Source organism: Magallana gigas, chromosome 8 (assembly GCF_963853765.1).
Source record: "Magallana gigas chromosome 8, xbMagGiga1.1, whole genome shotgun sequence".
Classification (NCBI taxonomy): Eukaryota; Metazoa; Mollusca; class Bivalvia; order Ostreida; family Ostreidae; genus Magallana; species Magallana gigas.
In genome coordinates this window covers 5657345-5680203 of record NC_088860.1, presented here as the reverse complement: position 1 = coordinate 5680203, position 22859 = coordinate 5657345, and the positions used below count along the sequence as shown (strand labels likewise).

The 22859-nt window shown below is 33.4% G+C and overlaps 1 protein-coding gene across 2 annotated transcripts in view; it reads left to right on the top strand.

The window, feature by feature from the left end:
• LOC105319080 (uncharacterized) overlaps positions 1-22859 on the top strand; it is a 57195-nt gene that overhangs the window by 9424 nt on the left and 24912 nt on the right. For both annotated transcript variants that reach the window (XM_011416488.4, XM_011416487.4), the window contains exons 2-28: positions 5986-6140; positions 9022-9175; positions 9838-9903; positions 10094-10168; positions 10413-10475; positions 11317-11394; positions 11755-11823; positions 11995-12066; positions 12347-12424; positions 12704-12775; positions 12924-12995; positions 13650-13802; positions 14184-14261; positions 15406-15540; positions 15862-16011; positions 16543-16689; positions 17219-17284; positions 17889-18032; positions 18475-18615; positions 19098-19238; positions 19792-19932; positions 20038-20178; positions 20942-21085; positions 21279-21350; positions 21468-21611; positions 21982-22200; positions 22460-22647. In XM_011416488.4, the coding sequence (XP_011414790.3) occupies positions 6005-6140; positions 9022-9175; positions 9838-9903; positions 10094-10168; positions 10413-10475; positions 11317-11394; positions 11755-11823; positions 11995-12066; positions 12347-12424; positions 12704-12775; positions 12924-12995; positions 13650-13802; positions 14184-14261; positions 15406-15540; positions 15862-16011; positions 16543-16689; positions 17219-17284; positions 17889-18032; positions 18475-18615; positions 19098-19238; positions 19792-19932; positions 20038-20178; positions 20942-21085; positions 21279-21350; positions 21468-21611; positions 21982-22200; positions 22460-22647 (3139 nt within the window). In that variant the 5' untranslated portion in view covers positions 5986-6004. The remainder of the gene's footprint in view (positions 1-5985; positions 6141-9021; positions 9176-9837; positions 9904-10093; positions 10169-10412; positions 10476-11316; positions 11395-11754; positions 11824-11994; positions 12067-12346; positions 12425-12703; positions 12776-12923; positions 12996-13649; positions 13803-14183; positions 14262-15405; positions 15541-15861; positions 16012-16542; positions 16690-17218; positions 17285-17888; positions 18033-18474; positions 18616-19097; positions 19239-19791; positions 19933-20037; positions 20179-20941; positions 21086-21278; positions 21351-21467; positions 21612-21981; positions 22201-22459; positions 22648-22859) is intronic.

Sequence of the window (22859 nt, the reverse complement as noted above, 5' to 3'; positions counted from 1 at the left end):
TGTCCCCTGGGGTATGGGTTTTGACTCTAGGGCAGGGCCAAAATGGATGTATAGATGTTAATGCATATAACGTTAAAAAATTATCTTCTTTACTCCCACACACCTGAAAGGAAAACTGAATTCATTATTTTGTAGACCAGATCTTTTAGTTTTTAGCTCACCTGAGCTGAAAGCTCAAGTGAGCTATTCTGATCACATTTTGTCCGTCGTCCGTCTGTCCGTCCGTCCGTCCGTCTGTCCGTCTGTAAACTTTTTACATTTTGAACTTCTTCTCTAAAACTGCTTATCCAATTTCAACCAAATTTGGCACAAAGCATCCTTATGGGAGGGCGAATATAAATTGCAAAAATTAAAGTCCGATCTGTATTCAAAGCGGAGAAAACCTTGAAACTGTAGAAAAAGGGGGGTGCATTTTTAAAAATCTTCTTCTCAAGAACTACCGAGGCAAATTCAACGTAGTTTAGCATAAATTATCCTTATGGGAAGGAAAATATAAATTGCAAAAATTAAGGGGTAATTTTGTTTCAAATCGAAGTTATTACGAAAATAATAATAAAGGAAAGGCGTATTTCAATCGGGCTCGGCATCCGGTAAAATGGGTAGGCAAGACTTGGCCTGGGCAAAACAAAAGATTGGCAGTTATTAATCTGCCAATCTCATTAAAATTTCAGGATATTTGATGGACTAGTATATTTGTATTCGCTGTAGATATTGCTGCAAAATAATGCGTATTTGGAATTGCCGATTGCCGATCTGCCCCGGCATTTATTTTGCCACGGCCCGGGTTTGCATACCCATTTTACCAAGACTCGTATTCCATACTTCTAAAACGAGGTTCTTTGTTTAAAGCAGCCATGACATTATACGAAAAAGGGTCGATCTGACTATGATGAATTTGCTTGTTGTGCAACAGTTCGCGTATGAAGGGAAGTTTTGAAACATGCAAAATATATTGGTGCCGATTTTGTGAAGTAAATTGAGCTAAATATTTCAATGCGTTGACAGTTTTCACACATGACGTTGGTGTTAGCTTGTTCTGATTTTCGTTTCGTTTTCATTATTTATGCTTTGTAACCTGGAAACTATCGTCTGTATTTCGTGATTTTTACGTATCAAATCAATCAATGACTTCGGTAAATCAAACAGTTACGTTAACTGTTTACCTGCGCAAATTAAATCTGATGTAGGGGTACTGAAATACAATTCATTCTATCGGTAATTCGGCATTATCTTTTGCGTAATGGTAGATTAATGCAATAGGTTTTGTTGAGATGCTCGGCATTTTCTCTAGTTTATTCAGTTTAAATAGAGTTTGATATCGCTTACGGAATTATGTAGGTATATCCATGTATATATATGATTCATTTCGAAAAAATAAATTGTGTTCTTTATTTGTTATACATGTAATGCATGTTGTTTACAATTTCTATTTACTAACCATATTTGAGTGTTAAGCTTCGAATTATAAGCAAGATACAGAGATTTGCTCACAATTCTATGTTTGTACACAGATCTTAAAAGCTAAAGATTAAAAAAGTATAAAAAATTGTCAATATTTATTACGAAAATTTTCAAAATCTGTTCTTCCAGAAACCCACTTATTGAATTGTAAACTTAACCTTTTTAGCTCACCTGAGGATGGGGCCACAATGGGGGGGTCGAAGTTTAACATGAATATATAGAGTAACTCTTTAGAAATCTTCTTCTCAGAAACTTATCGGCCAGGAAAGCTGACACTTGTGTGGATGCATCCTCAGGTAGTGTGAATTTTAAAGTTGTGAAAATCATGACCCCCAGGGGTAGGGTGGGGCCACAATGAGGGATCGAAGTTTAACATAGGAATATATACAGTAAATCTTTAAAAATCTTCTTCTCAGAAACTAATTCGCCGGCAAAGCTGGAACTTGTGTGGAAGCATCCTCAGGTAGTGTAGATTCAAAGTTGTGAAAATCATGACCCCTGGGGGTACGTTGGGGCCACAATGGGGGATCGAAGTTTAACATATGATTATATACAGTAAATCTTTAAAAATCTTCTTCTCAGAAACTAATTAGCCAGGAAAGCTAAAACTTGTGTGGAAGCATACTCAGGTAGTGTAGATTCAAATTTGTGAAAATCATGACCCCTGGGGGTAGGTTGGGGCCACAATGGGAGGTCGATGTTTTACATAGGAATAAACAGAGTTATTCTTTAAAAATCTTCTTCTCAGAAACTAATCAGCCAGGAAAGCTGAAACTTGTATGAAAGCATCCTCAGGTAGTGTAGATTCAAAGTTGTGAAAATAATGATCCCCAGGGGTAGGGTGGGGCCACAATGGGGGGGGGGGGTCAAAGTTTAACAAAGGAATATATAGGGTAAATCTTTAAAAATCTTCTCAGAAACTAAACAGCCAGATGATTCTTTATAATTGTTAAGACTTTGGCCCCAGGACAATTCTTTGGCCTCACGAGAAGGTTCAGAATTTGATGTTCGTTTATATTCCATATATAAACTATTGTTAGGGATCTTTTTTAGATCTGCAATACTCAACATATGATATGACTATGAAATCATCCTGTAAGAAAAGGGACTAATGATTATAAACATAAGAATATCTAGGGGAAAATGGATTTTATTTATACAGGATTTACATGAATTATTGTACATTGTCCAGATAGTTTGTATTATGACTCCATTGAGCTGATTTTATCATACCTCTTGTTCCTCAGGTGAGCGATGTGGCCCATGGGCCTCTTGTTATACCTTCTTGCCTTGTACGCAAATGCGAATTATACCTCAAAATTACTGTATTATCCTATGGGTAAGTTTAAATTAATGGAAGAGCCACTGTAACAGCCACAAGCGTGATCTTTGATTTTCGCTTGTGACGTTGTATTTATCAGCGTTCAACGTTTGTGACGTCACAATTAAAACTCATCATTTAACCTTTGAGTACCCTGTCTGTGTTATGGTGCTATATCTGCAGTAGCTTTACATGCAAAATATTCGTGAAATGTAAATAAAAGTGTATGAATCAAGTCATGTACTTAATATTTTTTTTAAAATTAATTTTTTAAATATTTATCATTTACAGATTGGTATTCTCGGAGGGGGGAGGGTGATAGTTATTTCTGTGTGCTGTTGTTAGTTGAGACATGCACAGAAGGGTTTAAGTCCTTGCCTGGCATGCGTCAAATTTGCTTTTTAATTCCTTTTCATATCTGAAGTGTAAACAAATCACTTCAGGCCAATAAAATCCCATTGTCTTTGACAATCGACACAGAATTTAACATACAATTAAATTCTAGGTACGTTAATAGACTTCCACAACAACATGTACTGTACACAGCAGTCATAACGTTATGCACGTAATCGCCTATTCATAAATCTCCATACATCCATGCACCCGCATTGTAAAACAAACTACATGTACCTCCGATGTTGATTGCGACCGTTATATTCACAGCTGGAACACGTTATAATCTCTTTAACGCCACACCAAATACACACAGCCATTTTTTCTCCAAAATCTAAGACGCAGACTACAGGAATGTTATTGTCATCACTTTCAACTTTCTGATGTCACATTCACACATTTTCACGAACCATGCAGACATGTTACATTTGGGGAGGGGGGGGGGGGGTAGTTGGCAGACCTCCCACTTTTTGCATAGCAAAGATTTTTCTTAATTTTAATTATTCGTAAATTGTCATAGAGACTTGCCAACAATATTACACTATGGTGCCAAAAGTATGTCAATTTTTTTTCTTTTCACTACATATTTCATTGAAAACCAACATTTTTCAAAGAATCGTTAAAAAGTAACCAATAAACTAAATTTTAAAAGACTTGGATTGATAAATTCTGAATTTCCCTAGCTTTTTTTGGCATTATATTTCTGAAATTTGACATTCACAATCCAAAGGGAGGGTTTTTGGTTTGCATATTGCAATAGATACTAGTATATAGTAGAGCTATTAAAAAATATCTTTGAGTTGTGTGTGAAATATAAAATTTTACATATGAGTTGTCAAAAAAATGTTTCAATTATATGTATATATGTCAAAAAATGCAAATTGAATCTACTTAAACCAGTATATATAAAATTTCTTTAAAATCTGACCAAAGAAAAACATTTTAAAATAAGTCTTGTTTTCAATGAAATATATTGGGAAAAAGGAAAAAAATGACATCGTTTTGGTAGGCGAGTGTTAATAAGGTATATCAATAAATGTAAGCCTCATATGCTATCATCGTTATTGCATATAACTAAAGCAACTAAAGCTTAAATCAGAAATTTTGGAATTCTGAGTTAAATAATTATCCAAATATTATTCAGTTAAATCAATACCCTGTTATTAATGTTAATTCTTTCCTTATGTGCAAGCTATAGTTCTCGCGGTATCTAATTTCTCTAAAATCTCTGCCAGTGTTGTTTTATTTGCAATTTATACTTGGAATACTAAAGAGAAATATTTACATAACACATTATTCATAAGTTTGAAAATAAATAAAAGCTAGGGTATTTTTAGTCTACAATCACCTTTAAATGGGGACTTGGATCAAGTGGAAGCAGACCAGGGAAGGACCTTTATGAACTAAATGTGAAGAAATTTGATATATTAAAAACGAAATAAATTTTAGCATCCTATAGATTTATGTATTTTTATAAAGACTTTATATTGATGATTAGATACAGTATGTAATTTTAGTAAAATGCAATTTAATTTAATGATTCTATTTCTCTTACCTCAGTTATATTCTGTTGTATATATTAAATATACTCGATTGTTATTTCATCACTGTTGCTGATAAATTGATTGATGACAAAATAAAATTTACTGAAAATCTGTCTTTTATCAGATCATTATTTCCTGCACTCACTCAGATTTTTAGAATGATTTTATCAATTCATGATTTTGTTGTGTTTAATTTTGTTTTACTCATTTAAACTTTAATATTTTGGGAATTTATTGTGTGTTCAAATTTATTTAATTGACCTGTTAAGACAACTGGGTGGTTGCGGCTCTTTTTAGGCTGTATGTACCTCGTTCAGATGAAGATCTCTTCTTAAGTTATAAGAAAATGGTCAATTAAATTTTAAAGCAGTGAATTGTTTGGATTCTTTCTTTACTAAATAATAGTTTATATAAAACCAAAAATATCTTGAGTAAAAGTGTTAGGTAGATCTGATGGTTAATTAGTTGTCCATCCAGCCTCCTAAAAATTTTAAGAAAAATATTTGTTAGAAAAAAAAAACCCTCTGGCAACTAAACCGTAAAGATTGGATTTGGTGTGTACCTATTCAGCCATATAGGTCTCAGCAACATTCCATTGTTGAGGTGTGAAACGTACTTGCTGAATGTCATTGTATCTAGAGTGTTAATTAATTAAGATGATATGTATCTGTAATTTGACACCCTTGAATGCAGTCAGGCTTGAGTAGTGATGTAAACTATTTTAACAGTATGTTCTCTGCCAAAATGACAACTGTTCATAATGAGTTGACAGCCTACTTTAATCTACATGCTTAGAAGATGATCAATCTTTAAGGTTTTCTCTGTGGTTATGTTTTTTAAAAGTTAGAATTATGCAAGAAATTACGCTTGAACTTTCAATGAAGCTAAAAGCTGTATGTTTCCTAAAGAACCTACCATCAATATTTGATTATGAAAATGTTTAAATTATTATGTTTTAATTTTGAAATAATCGGCTATTATATATTGTAATACATGTTCTATATACACATAATGGTTTAATATAGATTAAAACAAATTATTATTCTTGTTAGGAAATAATTGATTACCGGTATCATAATGTGTGACTTTTAAAACCACAGTATACTTTCAGTTATAGCACCAATCAACATCTTTCTTGCAGTACAGTGTAATTTTAGGGACTAATCATTGCGTTCAGTTCCTGTGGTAATCCAGAGGGATGATCATTGGGCGGACGATGGTATCCTTGGGGTATCTCAGAGAATTATCATTGAGTTTTTGTTTCAGTTTCTGGTAATCCAGAAGGATGGCTATCGGGCGGATGACGGTGGTGTCCTTGGGGTACCTGACCCTCCTTCTTTTGTTTGTTAGGGTGGAGGGAACGTGGACAGGGCCCGATTACTGGAACAGTAGGTACGGCACCCTCGGGATCAACTATGCCAGTAAGTGAACATTTTTTTCCTACCAGGTATTATAGCATAGGCTAGCTGGGGGTTATTATGAGGCTTTCTGAGGTCTAATAAAAAATGGGAAATTTTTTTTTTTAAATTAGTACATGTATAGAACTATCATCATGATGAAAACCCTGAAAGTTCCTGTCACATGTAGATGTCTAAACGGTACGTCATGTTACATATATTAAAAGGTTTACATCATGTACCGTATGTTAAAAGGTTTACATATATTCTAGATTTTTTTTTACATCTGTGTTTTTGTAGAACTGTCAGTTAAGTTTGAATTCTGAATCAGTTGATCTCATTGATATTCATGGACATCAATTTTGCAGAATTTGCAATGTGAAATTAAATATTTACAATTAGAAGGACATTTACCAGTTATATAATTACATCTACAAACAATTGTATACTAGTGAAGACTTTTGTCATGTTTGTCATCTTTTAAATGAACAGTTTATTCAGTGGTTAGATATAAAAGTGAAAATACACAAAAATAAGAATTCAAATGTTAATTGCATGACCAAGCTACTGAAGTAGCAACCCAAATATTTTATTATATTGTCATTTAACGAATTTTTTTTTAGCATCGGTAATGCAAGATAGCATGAATAAAGTGAATGTATTTCTGTCTCAGTGTGTTATTTGAAAACATGTATCTAATTACAATCACTGGGTCTTCATAGCAATATTTGTCTTTTTAAATAGTGTTGTTTTTGTTTTGTCTGACGTGTATTTAGACTATACACAAAAGGATCTAATGTGTCGGTAATACGTGCTATTTGTGTGAAGAGGATCTAATAAAATGTGTTTGTTTTTGCTTCATTCAAGCATGATTACTGCTTTTGTGAGCTTATGTTCTTAACAATCAAGAAATTCAAAAGCTGGGTAAATACCTGAATATCCGATCAACGGGAAAGTGTTCTTTTTAGATACACTCTAATAGCATTTAATAATTGATTCTGTCTGAGACATTTGTATAGGGAAATCTTGCAGATAGACGTGAGAAAGTTGACTGTAATCGTATCTAAATTTCTGATTTATTGGGGTAATTGGAATCCAACATCAAATACTGTGCATAAAATATTCAGGAACGCTTATTGATTTTGTCACCTTGTTCTTACAAACATTAATAAATGATTTGCCATGACAATCTTGGCGTACCTGGGTAGATAATTGTTATGTTGTTTGTTTGTGCTACCAATGATTTGGATCAGAGAGAGTAGAAAGAGACCTTTAAATCTCCATATTAAGATGTTCTTTTAAGCAGGTTAAGTCTTCCTGTAGATGCATGAATTCGTTTTCTCTATACATGCGTAATAATTATACTGAGAAGTGTCTAAAAATACACTCGTCAAATTTACTGTTTGCAAACAGGATATGGTTATAAATTGTTATTATTCAAACAAGGCTTTTTGAGATTTTAGAGATTCTCTGATCAAAAGTAGTCTAAATAATTTTAGCTCACCTGAGCCATAATCAGCTAGCTTGTAAAATTGTCTTTTTTCTAAATCTGTTCTAAAAAGTACTATTGTACAACTATTTGACAAGACATTCCTTAAGTTGAATGAAGTTGGCATCATAGTTTTTTTTAGAGAAAGTCCCCCTTTCCTTCTATATTATCACCATCATTTTCCTGCCCTGGGGTGTTGTAACTTTATTGTGGCAAGTGATATCGGTTTTAATTTAATTACATGTGCCGCAGATCCAGAAAATTTTTCAGGGGTATGCGACAGTTATTTGAGTTTGCGGGGCTGAGGCATATTTTTGGTAATTGTATAATGTTATTTTTAAAGAAATTTGAGCCCCTTGGGGATAGAAATATTTAGTGTGGTTAAATGAATGGTTAAACTATGAATGCAACGTCAAGGGGTCATTTCATTGTATGTCTCAGCAAGGAAGATTTTTAAATGTCAGGAAAGCCTTTGCAATAACTTTAAACAAATTGAAGTGAATGGTAGAAAAATGGCTTATGTCAATCAAATTTGAGCCTATTTAATAGAAATGTGGACCATGCAGAGGTTTAAGTTCTAAAGAAATCTTTTTTTCCCTCAACAACAGCCATGCAGTTTAACAGCATTTCTTGCCACCTTTTAGTTGTAGAGCTGACCTTTGTGGTATCACACCTTGTTTAGTCAACAGTTCTACATGCAAATTCTATTTAAATTCTACAGTTCTAAATGATAATTTGAGCAATCGTGTATTTACTGTCAAATTATATAGCTGCATGTATAAAAAGGAACTCCTTCCTAACTTTTGGAAAGTCTTCATATTTGTTATTGGTAATTGATGTTAAAATGCATGAATTCAGTGGGATTGCCCACCCACCCCCATCCCACTGAATTCATGCATTTTAACATGAGTCAGGACCCCTCTTGGAAAATTGGAAAATTCAGATTCATCAAAGTAAAGTTACAATTTATTTTAAAAAAGTGAAAGAAGCCTTCACCAACCTACCTGCTGGGGTAATACCCCCCCCCCCCAACCTTCCATGCAACACCCGAGTCTGTCATTCTGACACCATTTGTCAAGTTATGGCCCTTTGCTTGACTTTTAATAACCTCTCTAAGATTTTCAGATTGATTTGTTTAGACAATGGATGAATGTCTTGAAAATCTTATTTCATGGTATCCCTTGACGATGATGCCCATGGAGTCTCTCCTTAATGATATCGCAGTGTGACCTGAACTTTGGTTTTCTGATGATCATGAAGGTCAAAGAGCTTTATATTTATCACTCATGTATTGGTTCCTTCTTATTAATTTAAAAAAGCATAAGAGGAGAATTTGACTCTCACAGAATGAGTTCCATACTCTGCAAATGTGTCATTATTCATGAGGTCTTAAATATTAGCAATGATATGTTTCAGCTACGGATGCCTTTGAAGGACTGTGGAGTGATAGTCCTGGGATTATTGACCACTACTTCCTGTCCACGGGGTCTGATTCTGGCCGACAGTGTAGTGGGGGGTGTAACTGTGATGAGACAAAGAGAATTGTCACAGGGTGTAGTGGACCCACAGTGTAAGTAACAAAAAAGTGTGCCTCATCAACAATGACACTGGGTGGCTCTATTACACTGACAACATCAGATTTGCTGGTGTTGCCTTCATTGCTGGTCACTAAAAAATTGCTGCCTGGTGATTGTGGTCACACATTTTATTGTTGCCTCCGGGAATTGGGAAACATTGATATTGCATCAAATTTTTAATATTCTACAAAACAAGGATTCTTTTTTCAGATTTGTTCGACTACTTTGAACTAAATCATAAATGCTTAGAACTTTTAAATTTATTGTTGTGAACACCCATAATGGTATAATTTTTCAAGAAAAGTATCCTTTTTGATGCATTGTCTATGTTTGTTAATTTTGATTTGTCAACTGTTTCATTAACATCACCCTATTGCTTTCTGATGTTGTCACCAGAGATGCAACATTTAATCAAATGAATGGAAGCTCCCAGTGTCTATGTAAAGTAGGGTCAATGAAAAATTACCTGTAGATACCAAGTATAAAGATACATTTGTTATCTTGTGGTTGTCTCAGACAGCTTAAGTTTGCTAAATCTGCATACAATAAATAATTCACATGAAAAAACTTGAAGAAAAGATTTTATATGATCATCAAGATAAAGATTTTTGGTAAATTAAGATGCTTATGGTATATTTCTGGTGTTCTTTTCCAGTGTGATAAAAGGATACACATTTGACAACCTCACTGTGAACTCCTTTTCTTCCTCTGTCACAAAAATGTAAGTTCATTCTTACTGCGAGAGGTGAATTTGATGATACACTTTTAAGGGTACCCTTATATGTTGTTTGGGGATTTTTAACATATATATTGTCATAATTGATTCCATACTTAGACTTTTATATTGTTCCTGTCTTCCAGATCATACATTATATTACATTATGATCTGGACAATTGTTTTGTCATTTCAGTACCATCATCAATGCCCCGAATTTCAAGTATTTTGACAATGCTACTTTTGATCATCTTACAAATTTGGAAGAATTGTAAGTTTATCAGTAACTGCAGTGCAAAATCAAGTGTTATATTAACTATATCAATGCATAATCAGTGAATATTACAAATACAAATAATGAGAAATGAAACATTTATATTTTGTGTAATGAAAAAAAGATTACAGCTTTTTTTTGTTAAAGAACTATCCTGAATTGTAATTGTCATAATTACAGTAGTCTACAATGTTGTTTGAAATATTTTGTGTTGAGTGATTTTGTAAAATACTGATTTCAGGACTATTTACAAAACCAAACTAGTACAGTTCCCTGATATCTCAAGGACCAGCATGAAAAGGATGTAAGTTTTTAGAAATACTAAGTCAAGTTTGTTATACCCCATGTAAAACAGTTACTTTATAACTCTATACGAAATAAAGTCCAGCATTTTGACTGTTGGACTGGAACTGTTAAAATCGACTGTTAAAAAAGATTGTTGACCGGTGACGTCACATTCCACGAAAACGTGTTATTGATTAGAAGGGGTATAACAAAACAGTTGTTGACTGCGTCTCGGGCAACAGTTGATCTGTCGTACTGGCTCGCAAACTGTTGCCCGCGGACTTCGGCCTTGGGAAACAGTTTGCAAGTCGGTCTGACAGATAAACTGTTGCCCTCGACCCCAGTCAACAACTGTATACTGTTGAACTACACTTTTGTTGGATAACATTGTGAAAATAATAATCATGTCGATTAGAATCACTGAATCATTCCCATCTGCTGGGATTAATCAAGTTATATGTATCGGTGTTTTCTTGACTCTTTTTAGGTTGATTATATTATGTACCCTTTGCAATTATATATACTGTATACAGGGTTATTTTCGCCCTGTGTTATTTTCGCCCTTCATCAATTGCAAACGGTTTTGCCCCATCTTGCCTAGATGTAGTTGTGTTAACTAATTAACACACATATTATTTGCAATATAGAATTCGCCCAGTCTTAAAATAGCCCTTTGACAAAGAGGGCGAAAGGGCGAAAGGGGCGGAAATAAAACGGGGGCGAATATTTCCCTGTACACATATATATATATATTTTTTGGGGGGGGGGGGGCTAAATATTAGAAACACTCTCTGTCTGTAATGAAAGGGGAGAAGTTTACACATATCAAATGGATAACCCAGTCAATTTGTTATTTGCAGGATGCTGGGTGACAACATGATTAAATTTTATCCACACAACCACACCAATCCAACGTGGCCTTCCACTCTGACCATGTTGTAAGCTGTTTGAAAATTTTGTGTCTCTATTCAATTGCAAGTCATTGGTTGTTGTTTTGATGTTTATTGTTTAAACGCACATAAAATATGTTCTCCCCTTATTTGATAGCAACGTTAAATAAATCTTTTTGTAGATCATGACATATCAAAATTTTGAATTTTTAACTTTAGTACATGTATTTAAGATAATTAGAATTTGACCTTTTTTCTCATTTTACCATTTAAAGAATTTTTTGTTGATTGACATACTGGTATTCTCTAGGTGCATGTCTTGCAGCTTCATTTCAATTGCTTCTCAAGTAAAATGTACAATACCTGTATCTCTCCTGAAAAGAAGCAACTTTCATTGATATTTTATAGATCACTGATGAAAAATGACATAGAATGGGTGCCGGACAACCTGTTCTCTGGGAGTCGTCTGGAGTATGTGTAAGTTCAGCCTCACTTATAAACAAGGTCAAATGTTATTGTACAGTATTGTATTGCATTGTATTGAATGTGATTGTACAGACGTGTTTGGACAAAACAAAGTTTTTATAGATCAATTTTGTAATTTGTGAGTAAATCTTATGCCAGATTTGTTTTATCAAATTTTTACAGTGGACTCAGCATAAACAACATTCGATATTTTCCTGGAAAAGCCTTTGAAAATGCCAACAACATTCAATTTGTGTAAGTGTCAACTTATATGATGTCTTGCATGTAATTTATATATAAAGCACAGTTACTGTTATTTATAGAGGATTTAGTAAACCCTGTCTTTATTTCACTCGAATTTAAGCTTTAAAACTTCAGCATAGTTGAAGGAAAGCTAGTCTAATTGATTGTTGGATGTTGCCATTGTACAATTGCAACAGCAATCTTAATTCAGAAGTATACATGTGTACACATTACAACCATTCTTTATTCAAAAGTATACATATATACACATTACAACCATTCTTTTCAACAGGAGTGTGGATCAGAATCAGATTCAGACAGTATCCAAAGCCCACCTGGCGTATCTGGTCAACTCAGACTTAAAACACCTGTAAGTGTTCTTTTTTTTTTTTTTTTTTACAAAAATATATCCTTATATTGTTGGTTGTATGTCTTGATATATATTTATTTTTTTGCCTCTCTGAAATGAAAATAGTTACATGTATAATCATTATGTATAACATGTTTAAATCTATTAAGATATTCATATTGTAATCATGACTTTATATAAACTTTAAACAAACTTTTTTATGTTGGACAAAACAATTTATTAAATGTACAATTTGATTTACCAATATTATATCAATTAAGATTTACCAATTCATTACAGAAACCTGAGCAACAACTTGATCTCCTATATACAGCCTGGGGCCTTCTCCCAGCTACAGAAGCTGCTAATTCTGTGAGTCATGGCATTACTCTTTTGAAAAAAGTATTTCTTAATCTAGTATTCTATTTTTGCACAGAAAAGGATAATTTTGTTATGATGTCTACTTAGTGTATTTGATTTCAAAATTAGAGAAGTGTAATGTTGATATTTTGTTCTGAAGGGAGTTGCATGACAATGAACTGTCCACTTTGGCTGAGGGTGTATTTGGAAATATCCCAAATATCCTTCATTTGTAAGTACATGTACCATATTGTAATGATATCATAAGTGAAGGAAAAAAAACCCACTGAATTTCCACTATATTTCCTTTTTTTTAAAAGATAAAGCATATTGTTGGTTTTTTAAAAAAATAATCAAATATATTAATATATTACTAGTAATTTTAAAGTTTCTTCAATTTATGTTAACTGAATGGAAAGAAAGAAGAGTAAATTAATAAAAGTACTTCTTTTTGGGAGCTAATTTCAATTGTAAAGGTATGATATTATTTAAATAGTGTCTGTTTGGGAGGGTAACAGTTGAAATTGACACCCGGAGGAAACCATTGTCAACCGACGCGAAGCGGAGGTTGACAATGGTTTTCGAGAGGTGTCAATTTCAACTGTTATCCTCCCAAACAGGCACTATTTATTTTATTATACTGAATGTCTTAATTTTAGAGGATTTTTATATTGCTTTTATACAGAAATGACATGAATTCTACGGCGAGCCGTACGCGCATAATTTATGCGCATGTAACAATTCGTTGTGTTACCCATTGCTAAGTGTGTTGCTAATGCTGAGGGTAATAGAACGGATTATCAACTGCATCTAAACCAATCAGATTTCAGTATTTAACATGAAAGTATAATAATAATTGTTGTTTCACTTGAATATATTTTCGCAGGGATTTGGTCAGGAACAACCTGCAGATTCTGAAGAGTAAATACTTCACCAACCTGCCAGCCCTACGAACCCTGCGGCTCCACTCCCAGAAAATCAAAATGACTAACATCTACTTTGATGCTTTTGAGAACATCAATGAAAACCTGACAAATCTGTATGTATACTTCTAATCATTATGTAAAAATTTCTGTAACATTCATTTACTTTACAAAAACAGTAAACTTTATAATGGTTGTACATGTGTGTTAGTTGTACATTTGTATTACATGTGTGTTGGTTGTACATGTATGTTGAGTGTACATGTGTGTTGAGTGTACATGTGTGTTGGGTGTACATGTGTGTTAGTTGTACATGTATTACAAGAACATGTAGTTAATTGTACATTTGTGTAGATTGAACATATGCGTTCATTGTACATGTGTGGTGGTTGTACATGCTTGTTGGTTGTTCATTGATGTTGGTTGTACATGTGTGTTAGTTGTACATGTGTATTACACGTGTGAAGGTTGTACATACATGCTCTGTCTGATTGTAGGTGGGTTAGTGACAATGCTCTGACAAGTTTTCCCCACCAGGTCCTGTCTGAACAGACCTACCTATCTCTGAAGGAAGTGTAAGTATCAACAAACTTTCGGTTTGTACATATTTTATTGTTTATATACATGTAATATACAGTAAGTTAAACACAAGTTCTAGAAACTAACTATACCGGTAGGTTCTCACCCTAAAAATTTTAATCAGACTTACCAAATTTATTATTCAGATTTCAGCAACTTCCTTTTTTGTTTGGCATAGACAAATATCCACTGCCATAAATATTCATTGTTTAGAATTGCATAATTATTTGATTTACGGACCCCACTTTTCCATTGCCCAATAACTATCAGTTGACTCACTGTTTCTATCTGCAGTTCCACTTACTAATCTGATTTCATTGTGCTGAATTTTTTCACTCTTCCTAAATAAAAACTCATGGTAAAAAACTATTCGTGCATATCTCTTTGTCAGGTGCATATTTACTATTCTCTCGATCTTACTTGTCTAATGCTTCACATATAGAGTATTTGTGGGTCAAGGCTTCTTTATCCTTGGAACAAGTTTCTAGGTCAGAGTCAAGGTCATAGCAGATATCTGTGTGAAATCATAGAGGAACAATTTTCTCTTCCGACCCCCTTTCTTTCCAAATTGTCCAATCTAGGAGATTGCAAAAGAATAGGCTTCAACATAATGCGAATATTAAATTTTTGAGAAATGTTCTAAATATGTCATACAAAAGTTTTAATAAGGTGTTTATATTTATTATAAGAAATATCTTGGATAAGTTTCAAAGAAGTGTGTATGTTAACCCTTTTAAGAAATCTCCTAGATATGTCATTAAGAAGTTTGTGTATTAATGTCTCTGAGAAATCTCGTAGATATGTTATGAAGAAGTTTGTGTATTAATGTCTCTGAGAAATCTCGTAGATATGTTATGAAGAAGTTTGTGTATTAATGTCTCTGAGAAATCTCCTAGATATGTTATGAAGAAGTTTGTGTATTAATGTCTCTGAGAAATCTCCTAGATATGTTATGAAGAAGTTTGTGTATTAATGTCTCTGAGAAATCTCCTAGATATGTTATGAAGAAGTTTGTGTATTAATGTCTCTGAGAAATCTCGTAGATATGTTATGAAGAAGTTTGTGTATTAATGTCTCTGAGAATGTCCTAGATATGTTATTAAGATGTGTGTTTATTAACGTCTCTGAGAAATCTCGTAGATATGCGGATGCAAACCAGATCAGCAATCCTGTTGAGTACACATTGGACGCCTTCAGCCTCAGTATGACATCGACCTACAACGCAAAGTCGGGGGTCTTCAAAGTGTGGACAAAGTCACCCAACATCGAGAAGTTGTAAGTACCTGTCTACAGCTTCACAGTATACCAATGACTGTTGTACATTAGTTAGTCAAAGAAAGTATGTAGGTTCTACAACAGTAAGTCAAAATTAAAGACTATTGTACAACTGTCAATCAATCAGGAAAAGTATTTGTTGTACAATAGTCAGTCAAAGAAAAGATGCAGTCAACTGTTAATAATAGTACATATACTAATATATTGCTTTTGTAACGCTGCGTCAAAGTAAAAGAATATTTAAAGTTTAACAAAATTAATGTTTTTTAGATTTATGTATTTCATTGTGTATGGATCATCATTTATGAATATTTTTCATAGGGTTCTATCAGACAATAGGATTGCTGAAGTAAAGTCTGACTACTTCTGTGTCCTGACGAATCTTCAGTACCTCTACCTCGATCAGAATTTGTTGACGGACGAGAAGTTTCCTAACGACGCCTTGGACTGCATGGCCAAATTGTTTTACTTGTAAGTGCAGTCTCATTTCATTCATTCATCACGATATGTAAAGGAATTTTTTTTTACAATCAGAAATTAAAGTGTATGCATTTGAATGAAAGAAAATAATTTTTATGCTGGTTGGTGGTCCTCTCATGTACAATACATAAAGCATAACCCACTGATAGTCGCGGAGAAAATCATGTTGGATTAAATTATGAACAAATTTATTACATGGAGCCACTAGTATTCTCAAACAGAAATGGTTTACTGCAGGGAGCTCACAGTCCTCCAATAGTTTTAGTTTATAATTTTGTGGGCTTTAAAAATAATTACCTGATGGTTTACTGCAGGGATCTGTCTTCCAACAGTTTTAGTCTATAATCTTCCAGGCCTTACTGATGACATTGTGATGGTTTATTGCAATTTGATAATTTTGTGGGCTAGCTTAACCAATGGCTATTGCATGATTCTTTTTTACAAAACCCTGAGTTGTCCTCCATTAGTTTTAGTTCGTGATTTTGCAGCCTTTACCAATGACTATCTGACATTTTCTTGCAGGGAGCTGTCATCCAACAGTTTTAAGTACGTGCCCCAGACTGTGAGGTCCTCAGTCAATATGACCAGCCTCACACAGCTGTTCCTGGGCTCCAATCACCTCACCTTCCTCGAGGCGGAGACCTTCACTAACGCCTCCCTCACTATTCTGTAAGCATACATGCATATACCTATGTCAGGGGAAATTAATCTTTTGAAGTATAATTTCATTTTTTAGATTCATGAGGTTATAAAATATTATGCTTCACATGGTCAATTTTCTTGAAGCACATTAATGTGATCACTAAAAATAATATGCCTGTGTGATAAATTTATTGTTTTTGCAAAAATGAAAATCATATATTACATTTACTTTTGAGAAAGTCAGATCATTCAAAATAATGAATGTAACCATGATTTTGACATACTGGTAACTTATAAAGAATCAATCAACTACTGTCTTGTGTGAAGATTGTTTTGATGTTAATATTGTGATGATGTTGGCAATCTTGACCAATTGAAAAGTTCATGCACGATTAAAAATTTTACTTTTCAATATGTTTATATTGGAAGAATTGTAATGAAATATATAAATAATACCAATCATTTGTACTAATTTGTATGGATATACTTTGAATTATTATTTTATCACTTTATGCCAAAATACTTTGTTTCATAATTATGTATATTGACTTTTTAGGGGACTACAAAACAATAATATTCTGGCCATTGAAAACAATACTTTTTGTCCAACTCTCACACAAATGTAAGTATCAGTATACATATTGTCTGATAAAAGGATATACATGTATTATGTCATTATGATATTTTTTTAAGCTGCTTGGTTTGATTTTATGTCACATTTTGTTATCTAATTAATATGTATAATACAGTTGAACTTCGATATCTTGAACACCGATATCTCGAATACAATGGATATGTCGAAGTGATTTTTAAGTCCCAACCACTTATTTTTTAAGTATTTTACCCTCGATATCTCGAATACTCGAATATCTCGAAGTTTTTCAACAGCCCCCTCTAGTTCGAGATAACAAAGTTTGACTGTATATTGTTAGGGGATAGAATAATTACAAGATTTTGAGATGTAGACTCACATGTATATTTGTATATTCTTCTTGCACTAATATGCAGTGGTGTTGAAAATGTCAATACCAATTGCACTAAGCATTGATTGGAAAAGTTTTGTTTAGATATACCCTACATGACAATTTTAAATTCATAAAAAAAAATTACTAGGTAGTCCAAAAAAATGACATAGCTGAACTCCTCTAATCCATTATTTGCTTATAACTACATTATTCTTCTGATCTTTCATTAATACTTATTTTGATCTTTGGTTTATATTTCAGAAATCTACAAGGCAATGACTTTCGGTTTACTCATCAGAACCCATTCACAAACATGGCCTCTCTGACTCGTCTGGAATTAAACAACAATGAGATTGATGACATTCCAGACGATGCCTTTGATGGCTGTACATCACTATCTTACTTGTGAGCTATGCCATCTATAATGCAATAAAGAATTAGATCTATTATTTTGACTGTTTTTTTTAATTAGTGCATTTACTTTTTTTTCAAATTTAAACACTGTCAGAATTTTTACCAATCATTACATGTATTAAAACCTCTGTTTTTTTGTATGTCTACATTTAAAAAAAATGTATCTTAAGCTTTTACATTTACTTAAAATTTTTTTACAGATAGGACTGTTTAATAGTAAAATGAAAACCTGATTTATTATATAAAAGTAAAGAGGGTAATAATATTTGCTTGGTCGAAGTTTTACAAAATTAAATTATCACCAGACATACCATTTAGAATGTATAATATAAAAAGAAAATGATAATTATTTTCAACAATTATTCATGTCATAAAAATCCACTTTTATCTGAACACATTGTTTAATAGTTTTACTGACATTTTTTATCTGTAGAGCCCTCAGCAACAATAAGCTTGGATGGTTAAAAACCACTATGTTTGAGGATACAGTACTGAGACATTTCTACGCATCAAACAACGAGATCGCCTATATTGAGGAAGGCACTTTCAAGAACTTTACCTCCATGACCATATTGTAAGCTCCTGAGAATTACTTCAGTCTGTATAAAACACAAGCCACAGACACCTACAGTATAATTGATTGAAAGTTGGAACTATTTTTTAAATTTACCATAATGATGGTTAATGTTCTTTTTAAACAGAAGTGTTTTCTATGGCATTATTTAGGTTTAGTGACCTACTTTTAAAATTCTTTAACTTTCCATAGTCAAATTGTATATTCAGTGAATTCTTTTATGCAAATTTAGATTCTGGTATTTATATATCTGCAATATTTGTATCATGCAATAGAAGTACACTTGATTTGTTTGGGAAATTTGTTCTTTTCAAATTCATAGAAAATAAGAAATTGCATGGAAAAATCTAGTAGGTTTCAATAACCGAAGATAACTAAATTAGGAATTAAATAATTTATTGTAGTAAGAGTTATCCCCCTTACAAACACAATTAATGACCTTAAACTGTAAACTTGCAATTTGTACCTTACTTTGACCATAGGTACTTGGATAACAATGCTCTTACCAAACTTCCCAGTGGTGGAGACTTCTCAGATAAAACAATTACACATCTCCAACTACAGGGGAACCGCATCACAGAGATCAACAGTGGGGTCTTCAACAATCTGAATGTGGCTTATCTGTATGTATGACTTTACCGTATATCTGGGGGGGGGGGGGTTTGTGTGTCACACAATTAGTGAAAAAGGAGAAAATCTGTAACATTTTGAATTTGCATCAGTCTTTTTTTGCTATTTAAAAAGTTTTGTATAGAAAATGAATTGGGATATAATTCCAAATATTCAATTAATTGCGATTTAAAAGAGATCACAAAAAAGTGAAATTTAGATCATTGCAAAAATTACCAGATATATGGTATGCCTGTTACCGGGGTACTCAGATATATAGTAGCTTACCTAAATGCTGGTAGAATTCAAACACAGTATTATTATCCTTGTTTAGCTAAGTGATGTATTTTTTCATTTCATGATAAAAATTATAAGTACCTTGCTTATCTTTGAATTCCCTTGATTAAAGTTATTTTTTACATGCCCATATATTGACAGAGAAAATGGGCAATGTGTAGATGATTAATAGGAATCTTCCCACAATCTAGCTACTTTCCATGTGTAAAGAGAGGCTGATCGAATGAAATGACACATGTTTTGATCTTATAAACTCTCTTGTAAACAAAGGTACCTACAAAACAATGAGATCTCAGTCATAGGATCTGAGGGCTTTAAAGGAGTGCAGATTTCACAGAGACTGTATCTGACTGGAAACACACTGAAGAAATTGGAGTCTCGGGCCTTTGTGGATGTAAACATTGCTCAACTGTAAGTCCAAAGTTCTTAAATTGATATATTTATTTAAAAGAATAAATCATGTCTAGTTTGAGGATTTATATTTTTGAAGATGCTCTGCTTTTTTTAACCAATCAGGAGTCTAAACGACATGCAGTTGACCTACTTACTGAGAGATTCATTTGTAAATGTTCAAGCCACAGACATATTTCTCCAGAACAACAAGATCGCTTACATAGAGGAGGGAGCCTTCGACACTGTTTCTATTGGGGATGACTTGTAAGTTACTGAAATATATCAGATGGAACTGTTTTTTGATTGGTTCGTTTTTTTCTATTACCTTAGAGCTTCTGAATTTCTGCCCCTTAACTGCTGACCATTGCACTGACTTTAAATAATTGAAAGTTGAAAGTCGATCATACAGCCCATTTCATGGCATACTGTGGGTTTATCAATAATGGACACCAATTTTTATTGACTTCATTGTTAAGTTGGCCTATTAATTCAAACATTCATCAGTCTTATATTTTACAATAGATTTTTTAAATAAAACAATTGTTCATGAAGGTACATATTGATGATGATGATTATTACAACATGTAAAACTTGAAAATTAATGCCCATGAATATTTATAAAACCATAGTACCTGAAACTCAGAGAACCATTAATGCAATTATGTTTAAACTATGTTATCAGTTTCCCTTAAAAGAAGTGTTATCTTTAAGTTAATTGAATTTTCTGTAACCTGCTATTTTGTGGAGGTTTGTCAGTGTTTGGGGACAGTAGCCCCATTCTTCCATATCAGCATATAGATCAACATATAGATACAAGTTTCATCTTTAGATAAGGTGATGGATGGTTGATGTGCCATCAACAGAAGTTGGTCTTCTTCTTTACATGCAGTAATGTCCATGGAAACTAAAAGATTACAACTTAACGATCTCCTGGCACAAATGTTTAAATTTTTACTTTATAATTTGCAGACATTCGTATGGGATCTCCTATAACAGAGGATTTAATTTTTACCGTTTTATTTTGCAGACATTTGTACGGGAACGGGATGACCTCACTGCAAGGAAACATCTTTGCCAATAGCTCAGTCATCTCAGACTCTCTGTATCTGCACAACAACAATCTCTCCTCCATTCCAATCAATGCATTCGATAACCTCTCAGTCAGGAGAGTGTAAGTATTCAAGAGCCACCAAAATTACAGAATTATCTACAATGGTTTATGCTCTACTTTCCTACCCTCTTCATATGTTCTGAGACTTACAATGTACATGTGTATTGGTTAAAGGCCTCAGTGGTAGTGTACTTATATGGACTTGCTTGATGATTTCAAGTAAGGAAAGTTGTTTGTTTTTCTATGATTGCAGATACCTCCAGGACAATTCGATCAGTGACTACCCCACAGATACACTGTCCAACAAGGCCTCACTGACTACTGTGTAAGATTACACCATCTGCACTGTTCAAAAGCAATTCGTGTCATAGTTTCATTTGAATTTTTACTATATAAAGTATGTGAATATTGTACAGCAAGAACATTTGATCTGTGCTTACAGAGATCTGACCAACAACAAGATCACTTCTGTGACAGCCTCCACTTTCCTGAATCAGGTGTCCTTGACCGACCTTGACCTAGATAACAACCTTTTGACCACAATTTCCAAGGATGTCTTTACTCCATTGATTAATTTGAGGAATTTGTAAGTGCAAGTACATTTATTTGGAAATCTTACCATATGCTAGTATTTAAAAATGTAAGTTATTGGTATATATGCAAAGAAAGGCTTCTTTTTTTAAATTTCTGTTGTTAATTCAGGTGAATTATGACCACTTTTGATGCATGTAAGGTTTTGTAAGTGAAATAACTAAATTGACTCCTCCCAACAATTAATATACAGATTACTATATTTATGACTGCTTGTAAAATAGAAAAAGTTAAATACTTGCCTAAATATACAATATCAGGTTTAAACATAGCAGGAAACATTTTTTTTTTCTTGCATTACAAAATTGCGTAGCATTTGCACTGAGTAAAATGGTTTATCCCATGGATGTTTTTCCTATCACCAGAGACTTGAGTGGGAACTCCATTGGTTATGTTGAGCCCCTGTCCTTTAGCTCACTGACGAGCCTACAGACTTTGGACATCTCCTCCAATCAACTTATCTTCTTCCCCAAACTCCCAAACATGACCAGCCTCAAGTCGGTGGATATCTCTCACAACAAGCTTCAGTCCATTGAGCACCAGGCTTTTGACGATTTTGAAAACAGCAAAGTCTTCAAAACACTGTAAGTTTATTACATGATTGTGTCCCTGCTTTTTAGATATGAATGTTATGATTGGGATATTTATATGAAAATTTTAAAATGTTCTCATTATATATGTCTTTGACATGCATGTAAATATATATATATATATACAGAACATTTACAATTCTGGTGTTTATACCTGAGCATGTCATTACATTTCTGAGTACATTGCTGATGTCAATACAGTACATTTCTGAATACAGTGCCAAGTTTGTACTTGAAATTGTCCCCCCTACAGGAAGCTTGATGAGAACTTGGCCCTGGGCTGTGACTGTTACCTGTATGAGACCCTCCTAGTGGTCCAGACAACCATCAGCGGCGGTCAGTGTGGGACCCCTGCCTCTGTCCAGGGGGTCCTGTTTGGATACGTGAACAAAACGTCACCAATGTACTTTGAAAACCAAAAGCTTACCAATTTCTTGTGCTGTGAGTGATTTTATTATTATCAATACATGTAAATGTTTTGCACGTTTTCTATTTACAAAGTCTATGAACAAGCAGGGAACTAAGTTTGTAGGTGCTGCATACCAGTATTTTTTTTATAGAATAACTGTAAATATTTTGTGATTTTCATTTTGAATAATTTTTTTTCCAACTACCGGTATATTGTTGCCAAATTAATAATTAATTTCTATATC